Raw genomic sequence first — 14,997 nt, 5'->3', positions numbered from 1 at the left:
CTGTCCAGCTACAGGTCCACGTGCTTTGGACCCCTTCCCGCCCCCAACACATAGTCCTCCATCAAGCACTGAGCTGCTCCCAGCGAGAATCGTTCCCTGGGGTTTTCCCAGACTTGATTTTTAATCTATTTCTACACGGGTGGGTTTGGTTTTCATTCCTTTAATTCCACGCAAGACACATTTACTCAGGCCATTTGACTCTGAAGGCTGAGCCCGCCCTTACCTCGCTGTTCCCCTCCTTCTCTGGACCAGTCGGCGTGTGGAACAATTCCAGATAATTCAGAGCATATTTCTCAATAGGTGTAAGCTGTTTCAAAAATCATTGTTTGAACGGGGTTAACAGCAAGTTAACAAAGGTTAAGGTCCTCGTACGACCCCCACCAAGGCTTGAATCAAGACAGTGATTATTCTTACTCAAAGCGACCAAGGAAAATTTCACAGAAGCGTCAAATGTTTAAAACATCAAGGTGTATGGAAAGGAATTACGTGGAAGTAGACACGAGAAAGCGCCCAAACCTGCTCCATAAAGTCCGCTAACTCCTCCAGCTGCGACGGCTCTTCGCTCCAGCCTGGGCTGTCGGAGCCAGACGACCCCGGCACGGCTTCCTCCTCGGGTTTCTGGGCATCTTCTTCCAGATACTCAATGCTCTTGAGGGCCTAAAGAAATTACGTGTTTATATTACTTTCACATGGTTTTAAATTACAGGGTTTTGGAAAGGAGCTGCCCTACATAACACCAACAAGACAGATCTCCACCGCACGTGGAGCCTGCCAGCGGTAACGCGCTCTCGCTCAGGCCCCACTCGTGCCTGGAGAAGGAAGCACTGGGGGAGGCAGGGGATGAGTGGGAGCGGCTCATGGCGACGCTGGACAGCAAGCCCCAGGGAAGAGCTGCCACACCACGAAGCCCCCGACCCCGAGCAAGAGCACGACGGCGCACCTCGTTCAACCTCACACCCGACACACATCGTGACCACGGCTCTGACAAACAGGAACGATTCTTCACGGTGCACGAGACACGGGCCACTGTCGACATTAACAGGAGACACCCAGTGTCACGGCCACCAAAACCAAGCCTGCAGAGAACAGGTGTGTAGGACGGTCAGCACCAGCACTCACCCAGAGCACCAACGAAAGGAAGGCACCGCCTTTCCCCAGCCAGGAGCTCAGGCCTGACGGGCGCAGGTGGCCTTGGGGGGGCACACTCGCGCAGCGGGCGCGACCCAACAAGCTCTGCTTACCGGGTGTCCATTAGGAGATGCACAACCTCTTTTCTTGGTGACTTAGCAAAATCTGCAGTTTATAATGTAACCTGACCTCACACCGCACACAGACCACACGTCTGAGTACAAAGAATAAACACTGAAACACCCAGAGGAAGACAAGGGAGAACGTCCTAACGACCCGCAGTCAGGAGAAGGTCTCTAAGCAGCACACAAGAGCAGCAACCATGATAAAGACGGGCCGCTGGGTGGCTCCAGACCGCAGAGTTCCTGCTCACTGAGAGCATTCCACAAGGCAGACCGCAGAGTGCAGGAAGGTATTCTACACGTATCCATCCAGACACAGAAAGAACACCAACAAACCACTGAGGAAAAGAAACAGCCCAGTTAACCAAAAAAAGGGGGGAAGATGTGAGCGAACACCTCACAAGAAAGTAGCTGCTGCCAGGAAACACACAACTTCACGGGCCGCCAGCAAGAGGCAAATCCAGGCAGACATGGCCCGCACCCGCCAGCACAGTGCTGGGACCACACGCCTCGCCTCAACTCCTACGCGGCTGACCGAAGACAGATCGGCTTGGCCGGCTGGGAAAACTGCTGGGCGGCTGCTGTGGGTCACACCCACGCTCACCGAGGACCCGGGGGCCCCACCCCAAGGTGCACTACCCAAAAGTTAGCAGAGAGGCATGCATGCGTCTGCTAAGAGACGTAGAAAACATTCACAGACGCAGGACTCAAAACACAGACGGCGGGCCGGAGAAGGGCATCACGACCGGTGGAGCAGAGCGTCGTACGGCCACGAGAACGACCACGACCCTCGACCAGAAGCCACACCCGCACGGGCAGCCGGGTGGTCCGGAGACAGAAAAGCAGCCCTCGGGGAACGGGAGTGGTGAGGGGGGCAGGCTATTTCCGGGGGGCTTCCCCCAAAGCGCCCTCTCCAGCTGATTCTCTGTGATGTGCGTACTTCTCAGGCGGTTCCCGTGCTTCAACAAAACTTTCACCGAAAGCCACTGCCCTGCACAAATCCTCTGAAGAGCATCACCCCTGCTGGAGACGTCCCAGGCTATGCGGGCATCTGGGAAGTCATCCTGGTACCGTGGCTCAGTGCGTGGCTGCTCTGGCCGCACCCCTGCCGCTGACCTCTGCTCCGGCCCCCACAATCCAGACTCAGCACGGAGCCAGCGGACGTCTTTAAGAACATGGCCAGGCCCCACCACCCGCGCCCCTCATCCCCTGCTGACCCCCTGCCGCCCGTACTGTCCCTCTGCCCACACCGCCCCTCCCTGGACATCACCCGCCATCTGCGGGGCTCTCAGCACTGCCCATCGCCTCAGCAGGGAGAGTCCCTGTTCTACTCATCTGCTGGTTTACAGTCTCTCCTCTTATTGGAATGCAAGCTTCGGCGGGGCGGGGGGCGGGGGGGAGACAGGGGGATGATACACGATGTCTTTTATTCAACGCTAGGTCCCTACTGCCTAGAACATGCCCGACTCACGGCAGAACGTTCAGCGAATAGACTTCGGCAGCACCTGTGTGCTGAGCCAGCCTGCTGCTCCGCGCGGTACGCATGTGTCCCCAAGACAACCGCACACAGAGCACCACGCTCCTCACACACACCCTCCTGCCTCTCGTTTCTCTCCCAGGACACGTACAAGACTTTCAAAGGAGACATCATTATTTCTGGGAGAGAATCGACTTTTTCTTTTTAACCTCATGCACATAACACCTGTTTTTAAAAGAATGGGGTCAATCTAGGTGTCCCTCCAGATGCAGAAGGAGCCATACGGTGTCTCTGTGTGGGGGTCATTGTACGTGGGAAACTCCAGGAAGGAGGCAGGAGGACCCGCATCAAGTGGTCATCATTGAGCAGGGAGGGAGGGTCTGGTGTGGGACACCTGTGTCTCATCAATTTTCGAACGTTTTACCACACACATTTATTACTTCTCAACCAAATTAGAACTGTTAAAACAGCCAAGGCTGCGGCAAGTCCTCCTCACCAAGAGTGCGAGGACGCAGACGGGGGTGGAGGGGTGCCACAGGCGAGCCAGTGCAGCCTTCTAGGATCCCAGGATACAGGGATCCCTCCAAGGCCAAGAGCCTGGAAACCGACACCCAGGAAGGAGGGGATGAACTCCCCCCCCCCGAGGAGGGCAAGGGGAAGGGGAGTCCTGGGGGGAGCTACAGCCAGGCTACTCCACGAGGCAGGGCAGGAGGGGACGTGGCCCCAACAGCGCATCCACGGTGTGTCTACACAGCAGCACTACCCAAAAGCAGCAGCACACAAACCATGTGTGTAATCTAACATTTCTTGCTCACGTGTTAAACGTGTAAAGGGAAGGATTTTATTTAACCTGATACACCCAAATATCATTTCAACAAGTAACCAACATAAGAAGCCATTAACGAGATCGTTTATGTTCTCCTTTGGACTGTCCTCAGAATCGGGTGTGCACCACACACTCGCACACAGGGCTCCTCTCAGACAGGAGCTGAAACAGCAGGCCGTGGGGACAGGCAGGGCAGGGCGGACGAAGTAGGTCAGACAGGACAGGCAAGGCGCTCCACACTGCCAGCTGCCAGCTACGGCTCAGGGGAGGCAGTGTGGCTTGGGAAGAGCCGATGAGGACATGGATGGCTGCTGAGCTGGGCAGCAGGTGTTGAGGCCCCCAGACTCTCCACTGCTTTTTACCCGCTTTTCCAGACGAAAATGCCCACAAGAGAAAGAAAGCAGGCAGGAGGGGTGTGGTAAGGCTGAGCGAGGGGGGCCTATAGAACAGGCGGGGCACTCAGGGCCTACAGCAGGTGCGGCAAATCCTCTGTGACCTCCAGGGCAGTCATCTGTCCTCACCTCAATGAAAGGTCTTGCAATTTTGGGTGCGATGATTTCTGTGGCAGAAGGCTCCTGAGAAAGGACCACAAACTCCTCAGCCTTCACTGGGAAGCCGGCATCATCAGTGGGAGAGCACACCTCAAACAGCTCCTGGATGGTCCGCTGCACACGAAACACTCATTATTGTCCAGCCAGAAATGGGTCAGAGCCTCACCTGAGCATCAGACCGCATCACCAGGGAAACTGCCCAGTGATTCCTCATCCACACGTGTTAAGCTGTGTTGCCCGCCCCCCACCCTCACCACGCAGCAACCACGAGGACTGCACGCCAGTGACGGGCACCTGCGTCAGGAAGGCCATGGAGTAGTCGTTGCCCTGAGCGGCTACTTCCCGGATCAGGTCTTTGGTTCCGTTTTTCAACAGCTTCTCTTCAATGGAGTTACCACTCACAAGCCTATAAAACAGACGCGTGTACAATGACAGCTGGGCCCCCAGAAGCACAATGCCACGAGCAGTTGGGGTGTGGGAGTCCTGGTGGCACAGCACCCTGGACGCTTGGGCAGGAGCCACGAAGCTCTCCGTGTGCTCGGGGCATCCCTATGTGGTGGTCAGGGTCACCTCTCCCACCCCAGCTCTAGCCACCCCCACCTCCCCTGCCACATCTAGAAATGTCCAGGAGGACCTCCCCAGGAGGACCGCATCTGGAGCACCTGCCGTCCCCAGTGTGGACAGCCTGGCACGCCCACTTATACGACACACCCCTCATCTTCACACAGTCAAGGCTACGCACAATGCAGGGCAGCATCTGCTTCACCGCACGCGTGTCTGCATTTTGCATTCTCACCCAGTGGTGTGCTGCAGAGACCCCCCCAGCCCCATCCCCAAATGGTTCCGGTGGCTGCTTGATGCCCGGGATATGGCTGTAACCCAAGCACGGGCATTCTCTGGTTCCCACTGCGTGCTGTGTGAACAAGCTACAGTAACCAGTGACGCCATGGGCCGGGCTCCCTGGAGGGAAATGCTGGGGACAAAGGGCACGCACAATCTCCAGTTCGGCAGACCTTGCTTACCTGATGTGCCCCAACCCCACGTGCCCAGTCAGGGGCAGGCACTCCCTCGGCCAGCACCGCCAGCAGCTGTGCCCACTGCTGTCCCGTCCAGGTGGCGTAACAAAGGCCATCCCACAGAGAGCCACCTACCCTCCGGATGCCGAGTCTGGGTGTCCCGGCACATGTGTGGGCAGCTGGAATGGCCCGTTCAGATGCTCGGGTAACTCCCCCCTTTCTTGAAGAAGGGCTCGTTTATCTTTCTTCTCAACTCCCATAAGAGCTATCTAAGCCTCTGTCTGTTGTGAGAATTGCAAATAATTGTCCCAGTCTATTATTTGCCCATTAGAGCTTTATTTATGGCATCTTTTGGCAAACCAAAACTTAAGTTTTCATTTCAGTGCAGTCAGATAAGTCTGCCTTTCCTTCCCTTCGAGCTTTCTGTTTGGCTTAAGGGACCCCTTCAAGCCACAGGAATCATCTCGTCGATACTAAGCTAAGCCTGCCGCTTTGTTTCTACGCCTGCGTACCTGACCCGGGGGCTGGCACTCTGGCCATAAAGCGGGCATAGCGCTCCGACCCCAGCTCTTCCTCACAGTCCGCAGGGTCAGCAACACGCGTGAAACAACCGGCACTCCAATGAAGCTGGAACCCCACCCCCCGGCTCACAGCCGTGCTGTTCACGGCTCCCCCTCTGATGACGTGCCTTCCCCCACGCCTCTCCGCTGCAACCCTTGCCAGCGTTTCCACTGGCTCTTATCAGCTACCGTTCACCCCAAATACACTTTAAAAACCAGGAGGGCACGTATTGCATGGAGCACTGGGTGTTCTACGCAAGTAACGAATCATGGAACTTTACATCAAAAACTTGGGATATACTGTATGGTGACTAACATAATAAAAAATTATTATAAAAAAAAAAAGAACAGACTCAAATTTAAAAAAATAATAAAAAATAAAAAATAAAAACCACTTTATCCAGGGGTGCCTGGGTGGCTCAGTCGGTTGAGCGTCTGCCTTCAGGTCAGGTCACCATCCCGGGGTCCTGGAACCAAGCCCCGCGTCGGGCTCCATGCTCAGCGGGGAGCCTGCTTCTCCGTCTGCCCCTTCTCCCACTCACGTGTGCACTCTCTTTCTCTCCCTCTCAAATAAATAAAATATTTAAAAATAAATAAATTACTCACTCACGGGTGCACACGTACGTACGCAAACACCCACAATGACGGCTTTCCTTAAAACTGTTCTACGTGTTAACGTCACTTTGAGGGAAGCACGTTTCACACACCAGGTCTTCCTGTCCCAGAACACAGCTCAGTCTCCAACTCACATCTTACCACATTTTGCACAATTTTATTCTTGTTTCCTACACATCCTGCACCTTTACTGCCAAGACTGTTCCTGATTCGTGGATTACAATTACTGAGAACAGAACAGCTTTCCCATTTCTGGCTAGTAACTGCTAAAGGGTCAACGAGTTCAGTAACTGCTAAAAGGGTCACTCAGGAAAACGCTGCTCACACAACACACACGGCACAGCAGACGAGCTGACCAGCAGGGAGACACACTCACGATGAGCCATTGAAAGAAAAGGGGATTAACAAGCAACACTGTCGGCATGAGCCGTCCAGACAATGAGAAAGATGCCTGGAAAGACGCACAGCAAAATGTCACTCATTTCTATCTGAGGGATACTTCTCCGCGGACCTCAGAACGTAGTAATGCAGCTACTTAAACTCGGCCTTTGGAGGCAGGACTCTGCCTCGGTGGAAGAAGTGAGCGGTCACACGCACAGGCCGGGGCCTCTCACACAGTGCCCGCCGCGCTCCCAGCCGCTGGCACCACATACGCGCCGGAACACGGGTGGGGCCATCGAGTGCTAGCGCGAACCGGAGATCTGCTGTTATTACTACCGTACTACATGCTTCTGCAGGTCAGAAGTACGGCAGAGAGCCTTCTCCACTTTCCTCGGTTACGTGCAGGGCCCGTGACAGAGTGCGTGGAGGCAGTACACACGGATCTCAATTCTTTCAGCTGTCATTTTACTGACGGAGAACTCACATCGGACAGTAAGTGAAACACTGAAACATAAACCACCCTTCTGAGGGCCAGGGGCTCAAGAAGAGGCACAACAGATACGCGCTGACGGCGCGGCAGGTTGTGCCTAAGTGATGTGATTCGAGTGTGGTTTCAAGCAAACTAATCATAAACTGAGCATATGCTGGGCCTAAAGAAAGAATAGATAGAGCAACAAGAACAGAAATCTGCCTCAGAAAAGACAAACGATGCAGCAGAAACTTCTGGAACAAGTTGCAGGGTCTACTTGACTCCATGGGGTGCTTCTGCTCCAGCGCCTCCTGCACCCAGGCCTCCCTGGACTCCCTGTTGTGCCCGGCACCCTCACCTGTAAATGTGGACGTCCTTGCGCCTCCCGATCCGCTCGCACCACTCCTGGGCCTTGGCATCCATCACAGGGTTCAGGTCGTTGTCGTAGAACACCACCGCGTCGGCCTCCACCAGGCTCACGCCCGTGGCTCGGCTGTGGGTCGACAGGATGGCGCAGAAAATCCTCCTATCTCTGTTGAAACTCCTCATCAGTTCCTGAGATGAAGTAAAGCCCTCGGGTTAGCTCCTCTGGTAAACGCTGGGACGGCTGGGACACTTCCTGACACCTCCCAGCCAGGAACAAACGTCTGGCCGTCCTGGCTCTGATGCATGCATCCACGCCATCTCCTGCTTACTGACCACAGACACCCCCACACACTCTACACAGGCCGGGCCTCACCGACAAAAGAAAAACGTCAGACTCCACCTGACATGGACTGTCAGCTCAACCCGTAGGCCCCAGAAGAACACACAGAGTCTTCCTGGGGAGGGACGTGTGCTCGGTCCTGTACCCTCAGGCAATGCCGGGGCACTTCACAGCAAAAGGCCCGGGAGTAAGGCTGAGGGAGCAGGGAAATATGCCGGACAGAGGCTCAGCCTCCTTGGGCGCTGCTCTCTGCAGTGATCTCAGCACCAGACCAGACCGTCACAGGGACGGCTCTTCTTCCCAGAGTCCACGTGTGATCTGTTACGTCACTACCAAAAAAACTTGTTTGTTAACCCCGTGCTGCATCTCCTTCCGGGCCCTGCTCAGTGTATGTGCATGCGGATGAAAAGTCCCATGTGTGCGGGATCACACGGTCTGGCAGCCTGCTTCTGGCGGAAGCACTCTGCTGTGCTAGTAAATCCCATTCTGAATGCTCTGATGGCCACCTCGCAGTCATGCCCACGAACACTCGGGATGGTGCCACCCAGCAGCACGGCACACGCAAGACCTACTGACCCATTCAGCTGCTGGACGTGTGCGTTGGTCCAGGGAGGAGCAGTGGGAGCACTGAGCCCTCCATGCAGAATCACTCGGGCCGGTGCACACCCCACCCTGTGAACCTGTCTCCTAGAAAGCCGTGTGGCTTTGCGCCTGTCGCGAGTGCATGAAAACACCCGTCTTGCTGCGCTGATCCAAGCACCACAGCCTTAGCCCATCTGGCAAGTGACAGAGGGGTGCGCTGCGTGAAGCTGCATTTCTCACAGGGTGCCTCATGGGAGCCGTGCCCACGTTCTCACCCCCTCGCAGGGTCTACAGGCCACCGTGCACCAGGGACTGCGCACGCCCCAGTAACAGGACACGTGAACTGCCGACCTGCTGGAGCCCCAGGACGTGACGCAGACTCTCCCGCGCTCGGAAGGGCCAAACACAGCCCCGCGCACACAGCTCTGAGAACCCAGGGCCCGGAGTGAAGGTTCAGGTGGACAGCACTGTGCCGCCAACCAGAACCAAGGAAACGCCTTCCTCCTTACCTGCCGTTGCTCGCTGTTGGCATTTTCATCGATCCTGATGTAGGTGAGATAATGGAAGTTCAAGAACATTTCTAAAATGTCCAGCATGAGAACCATCTGTGACAAGATCAGCACTCGACGTCCTTCAGATTTCAACTTCTGAAGTAAGATGGCTAAAGCTTCGAGCTTTCCTACGGAATGAACGACATCGAGTCCCTCGTAACCCAAGGCAAGGAAGACCGACCTCAAGGCCAGTGCAGACAGGTGCCCCCGTCGTACCTGAGTCGAACTGGACCAGTCTGAGCTCAGGAAACCGGAGCGAGCGCAGGGCCGTCATCCGCTGCAGCTGCTGCGCGTAGGGCGCCGTGTGCTCTCTCAGGCGGTGCCTCAGGAGCCTCATCCTGTGGCTGTAGAGGGACGGCGGCCTCGCCACCCACAAGGACGGGGGTGCAGCCACCACCGGGGGGATCACACACACCACCCTGAGGAGCAGAAAACGCCCACGTCACACATGCTGCCCACGGCGTCTCCACCAGCAGCTCCTCTGTCTCAGGAAGCAAAGGGTCAAGAAGGAAGTGGGCAGAACCTACTAATGGTGGAGTGGCCAGAAAAGCCCGGGTGCCTAACTGCAGTCACCACAGGGGTGACACGCTGCCGGCCCACGCCATCCGTCACAGCAACCGTGGGAGTGGGTCCTGCCAGTCCTGGCCAACGACGCCCACCCAGGTGCAAACAAGCAGCGCAGGGCACCCCCCAGAGACTGCAGGAAAGGGCACAGAGATGGCCCATTCCCTAGGAAACTCGTGTGTTCTGATGGGAATCTGGAGGTGCAGATGCTGTGTCTCCAGGATGGTCTGGGGGGAGAACGTGACCCCCAGAGCTGGTATAGCCACTGTGCCAGGAGGAGGGAAGCCAGACTTAGCAGGAAGAGGCCCTGCCGAGAGCAGCACCATGACGACACGGGTGGGCCATTACAACATGTGACACACCCTCCCGACCTCTGGGTGTCACCCACACCAGGACAGCCCCACTCTGGAGGTCGGCTCAAGCTGCGTTTCCCTGACTTGCTACCAAATACATGCAAATGAAAAGACCATTTGTCCCCAGAACACTGGTGGACAAAATCAAAGCACTAAATAAATGGATAGGAATTCCACATTCACCGATCTGAAACGTCCACATGGCCAACATGTCCGTTCTTCCCAGTCCGACCTAAAGATCTGGTGTAACCCTAATCCAAACCTCAGCCAGTTAGCTCTGGAGATCACCGACACGCTGAACCCAAGGCTAACAGGGAAAAGCCACAGACCGGAAGGGCCACACAGCACCGAGCGAGAACAAAGCTGGAGGAGGGGCACTGCCCAGCAGCAGGTCTCACTGTGAAGCCACAGGGACCGAGACAACATGGTGCTGGTGAAGGAACAGGCCGACAGACAGGACGGAGGGCCCAGAGAGAGGCCCAATGCAGTCACCTCGGCTCTCCCACCAGAGCGAAGACCATCTGTCAACCCACGGTGCCGGAACAAGAGGACACCCACACACAAACACGCAGGCGTGAAAGACTCGGCCAGACACCCTGGCTTCCTAATGGCGGCACACGATAAACCCCATTCCCGCAAACAAAGAAACCCCAAATAACCACCAACCAACATAAATCTGATCAAACCTCTGAATCCAACAATTTACAGACAATACAGGGAACAAAGCAACAGGTCAGATTATACCTTAAGGCACCAATTCAGCAAATCCAGATTGTGGGAAATTCTACTGGGAAAACCACCAGGCTTCCTCAACAAATAAACTACAGGGGTAAAAAAAAGGCGAGCTAGAAGCACAACTTACACATTAGGAGCGACACAACCTGTGTCAGCCACCCGCTATGTATCCACGTGACTGTGATTCTGATTTGAACCATAAAAATATTAATGAGAGGGGCGCCTGGGTGGCTCAGTCGTTAAGCATCTGCCTTCGGCTCAGGGCGTGATCCCAGTGTCCTGGGATCAAGCCCCGCATCGGGCTCCCTGCTCAGCAAGGAGCCTGCTTCTTCCTCTCCCACTCCCCCTGCTTGTGTTCCCTCTCTCGCTGGCTGTCTCTCTATCAAATAAATAAATAAAATCTTAAAACACACACACACACACACACACACACACACACACGAGACAACAAAAACTGTGCATGCAGAATAGACACTTAATGCTATTAAAAACTGTTGTTTTTTTTAGGTGTGATGATGGTACGGTGACTGTGTTTCTTTCAGAGCACAGCGACATCTTATATAGGAGCTCGTGTTTGTCTGGAACTTGTTGCAGAATAGTCTGTGTTCGGGGCAGTAAACAGGTGAAACCAGACTGGTCGGGACCCAGTAAGTGTTGACGGCGGGCTGGGGGTACACTGGGTTCACTGCATCATTCTGCTTGTACACATTCGAATATTCTCTGAGACACGAGATTCTTTGAATGGGGGACAAAAATGAATCTAGACACAGACCCAGTCCCTTCACAAGCATCAGCTCAGAATGGATTGCAGATCTAAAGTGAAATGCAGACAAGACACCCCTGAAAGAGGACGCGGGGCGAGCCTGGGTGACCAGGGGGTGGCGATGACTTTCCAGGCCCAACCCCAAGGCACAGCCCATGAGAGGACGGACAGCTGGACTTCACTAACCCTAAACGCTTCCTCCCTGTGAAAGTCAATGTCATGAGAAGACAAGGCACAGACGAAGAGAAAGTGTGAAAGACGCCTCTGATAAAGGACTGTCATCCAAAACACACAAAGAACTCTTAAAACCCAACAACGAGAAAACATCCCGTTTACAAAACGGGCCAAAGACTTTAACAGACGCCTCTCCAAAGAAGAGATGCACATGGCAAAAAGGTACGAAAATAGGCTCCGCATGGTATGTCCTCAGGGAAGTGCAGATGACAACAGCCATGAGACACCACTGCACACCTGTCAGAGAGGTCAGAACCCACAGCACAGACCACAGAAGCATGACAAGGATGAGGGGCCACGGGGGTTCTTGCTCACTGCTGCTGGAAATGCAGAACGGGGCAACCATTCGGCTAGCTGGCTTCACCTTTCCTTACAAAGTGAAACACGCTCCCACCAGATGATCGGACAATCATGTTTCTGATTTTTATTCAAATGAACTGAAATTTATGTTCACACAAAAACCTGCATGTGGACGTTCCCGGCAGCTTCATCTGTGACTGCCAAAACTTGGAAGCAACCAAGATGTTCTTCAGTAGGCCCATCCAGACAGGGGAGTCTCGATGAGAGCTAAAGAGAAGTGGCTGTGAAGCCACGAGAAGCTGTGGAGGAGCCTTTACCGTGTCCCGCTACGAGAAAGCAGCCCAGCTGAAGAGTCCGCACCCTGTACAATTCTGGAAAAGGCACAGCTACAGAGATAGTAAAGAGGTCGCTGGTTGCCAGGGTTTCATGGGGAGGGGCAACCAGGCGGAGCACGGGGGCTTCAGGGCAGCGGGAGGACTGCATGCTGATGCGGTGGACGCGAGCCAGGCCACAGGAGCACTGCCGGGTCCCCCCTGTAAACACAGTGACCATGAGACACACTCGGCCACATGCACAGAGCAGAGGAGGGAAAGAAGACCCATCCTCAGGCTGGACCTGACCTGCGCTCAAAGCAGGGGATGGAGTGCAAACGGGGTTGACACTCTAGGTGGGGCAAAGAGGAAGCAAAGATGCATGGGGCGGCGGGGGGGGGGGGGGGGGCTCACCTGGCCCCAGGCCCAACAGCATCTGCATCCTCCTTTTCTCTTCTAAAGCTTGTTTCTGAGTTTAACTCTTAAATACACACTTCTCATCATGGAACATTAACTTTTTCATTGGTTTTTAAAGAAAATGTTAACTTTGAAAGAACAAAATGGAGAAACCCATCAACCACACAGCAGTCTGTTCCGTGCACCCAGAATGCACACGGCTGCTGTGGCCCTGCATCCAGGCCAGACAACATTCACCCAAGCGCTGCCCCAGCGACAGGCCCAGTGTCCAAGGGAAAAGAAAGCCAGACGAGGACACACAGCCCTCCCGGAGGGTGGAGAGACCGTCTGGTGCCAGAGCCGGAGACCGGGGAATTGATTCAAGACAGACGTCTGAGAAGAGCTCACGGAGAAACTGACAGGAACGGACTTCCACGACAGGCCGGCGCCGGAGGCCCGCGGGAGCTCACGGAGGACAGCGAAGCGCACGCCCACACGCAGGCCGCCCTACCTGTCGATGACATCCTGCAGGCAGGCCTGCCGCTGCGTCAGCGTCAAAATCAGGTCCCTCTGACCATTTGAGGGTGACGTGTAACCGCTCGCCGGCCCGGCCCCCTTCCGCTGACTGCTGTCAGAAGCCCCAGGCCAAGGTGCCTGCTCCTGGCTGACCACGGAACAGATCCGCAGCAAATCTCTGCCGTAGACGGGGGCTCGCGAGCAGCGCCGCTCGTTGACAAAGTAGATCTGGTCCAGTCGCTCTCTCAGAAGTCTGCTCTTCTCCTCCTTTGTGGGAAACAGCGTTGAAAATGGTCACTGAGGAACAACAGGCCGGGGCCTGGTCTCGCCAAGCCCCGCGGTGTCTCTCGCACATGGGGATCCTGAGACACCCGCATCCCCTTCTACGGCAGACAGCGACAGAAAAGAGGCGGACAAAACGGTGTGTGTCTCTGACTGAAAAGCATTTCTCCAGATACGATGAGATTTCTAACGCCCGGAAGATGGATATGAGAACAAAAAACATGAAGGGATTTCTGCAATCACGAAGCCCAGTTTCCTTTGTTATGAAATGTGTTTTCAAAGTCAAATTCTGGGATTCAGAGAGATGATGTGCTTTCAAAGGCGTGTCTCTCGACACCACCATTAAATATCACAACCGTGCCCCCAACAAGCAGCTTCTGAAAAACAACTTCTGAGGATGAAGGAGTGGCCCAGGGGCTCCACGCAGTGTCAGTGGGGGGTGAGAGCCGTACCTGGGTTGGCCCTCCGAGAGGAGAGGCTGGTTTGGAGGCCATTCCAGGTTCTCCAGTAGCCAGGGGATTGACTGCCACTCGCCCAGGCACACCAACTGCAAAGCAAGAGGGAAGAGCTGGGAAGCAAAGCTATGGTGGCTCTGCAGCCCGTCCTTTGGCAGCTTGCTCTCGCAGAGCACTGACTCAAGTCCAAATCACTCAGGACTGCCCACGAAGCATGCTGCTCTCTGGCCGTCGTCTGAGCCATAAGTCTGTCTCTCCCCTCTGGTGAGTGCCCAGTGCACTCAGAGGAAGCACCCACACCTGAGACCCGTGGTCATCCTCACCGCCACCACACAGCACAGCAGCCACGTGGCCACGCACACATCCCCTGGGACTTCACCCGCTCGCCTGCCCCCAGCAGGGAGTCAGCGCTGCCCTCGTCCTCCAAAGCAAGACAGAGCGGTCGCTGTGCCCCAGTGGCCCGCCTCCATCAGCCAGGCCACACCACACGTCCTGACAGAGACTGCACGGGAGGCACTGAGGACTGAAAGGGGCCTGGGGTGAGGCAGCCACTTCACAGGACTGTGAGGGCGTGGGGGAGGGATGGCTACTGCTTTGGGGGGAAGGGTGCCAGCAGCAGGCTCTGGTGGGGTGGGAGGAGGCCTGGAAAACAGAACCAGCCACAGGCGGAAACACGTGCCACGCGTGGGACACAGAAGTGTGGCCAGCCCCGCCCAGTCCCACCGCAGACAAGACAGAGACCAGGGCTGAGCAGGGACAAAGGCTTTGGGTCAGGAGAGGTCCCCCTGCTGCTTCGACCCACGAACCCCACCCAACCACCCGCTCAGCCTCCTCAGCAGACCACACGAGAGGTCGGGACCCCAATGGGAAGCCGGCCACAGACACGCCAGACGGAGAAGGGCCCAAATCCTGCTCTGTTACCTGTCCCAGGGGAAATTCTAGCACGCTCGCTAAATGTACTTGTGACCTTAGCAAGCCAAATTTCTCCTGATTCCAAGCTTCTTGTCAGAACAAGAAGTGAGTGGGGACTAGTCATGTTCAGATACCTCTGAGAGGAAGGCTGACAGCGACCTGTCTGTGGAAAGCAAGATAATCACAGCAGGG

General features: G+C 55.5%; 1 protein-coding gene and 1 non-coding gene across 2 annotated transcripts in view; both read right to left on the bottom strand.

Annotated features, from left to right (window-relative positions):
- The window catches only part of EP400 (E1A binding protein p400), a 104,432-nt gene that overhangs the window by 34,867 nt on the left and 54,568 nt on the right, over positions 1 to 14,997 (bottom strand). The window contains exons 29-37 of the mRNA XM_057305904.1: positions 13,891 to 13,985; positions 13,152 to 13,423; positions 9,201 to 9,403; positions 8,943 to 9,112; positions 7,504 to 7,700; positions 4,399 to 4,510; positions 4,075 to 4,218; positions 517 to 657; positions 224 to 307 (exon numbers count right to left, since the gene is read on the bottom strand). Coding sequence (XP_057161887.1) covers positions 224 to 307; positions 517 to 657; positions 4,075 to 4,218; positions 4,399 to 4,510; positions 7,504 to 7,700; positions 8,943 to 9,112; positions 9,201 to 9,403; positions 13,152 to 13,423; positions 13,891 to 13,985 — 1,418 coding nt within the window. The remainder of the gene's footprint in view (positions 1 to 223; positions 308 to 516; positions 658 to 4,074; positions 4,219 to 4,398; positions 4,511 to 7,503; positions 7,701 to 8,942; positions 9,113 to 9,200; positions 9,404 to 13,151; positions 13,424 to 13,890; positions 13,986 to 14,997) is intronic.
- LOC113267127 (small nucleolar RNA SNORA49) lies at positions 7,921 to 8,053 on the bottom strand. The gene has a single exon (XR_003320604.2). It is a non-coding gene; the product is annotated as a small nucleolar RNA SNORA49 (small nucleolar RNA).

This window comes from Ursus arctos, unplaced genomic scaffold (genome assembly GCF_023065955.2).
Source record: "Ursus arctos isolate Adak ecotype North America unplaced genomic scaffold, UrsArc2.0 scaffold_34, whole genome shotgun sequence".
Classification (NCBI taxonomy): domain Eukaryota; kingdom Metazoa; phylum Chordata; class Mammalia; order Carnivora; family Ursidae; genus Ursus; species Ursus arctos.
The sequence above is the reverse complement of the archived record's forward strand: the minus strand, read 5'-3'. Positions and strand labels throughout refer to the sequence as shown.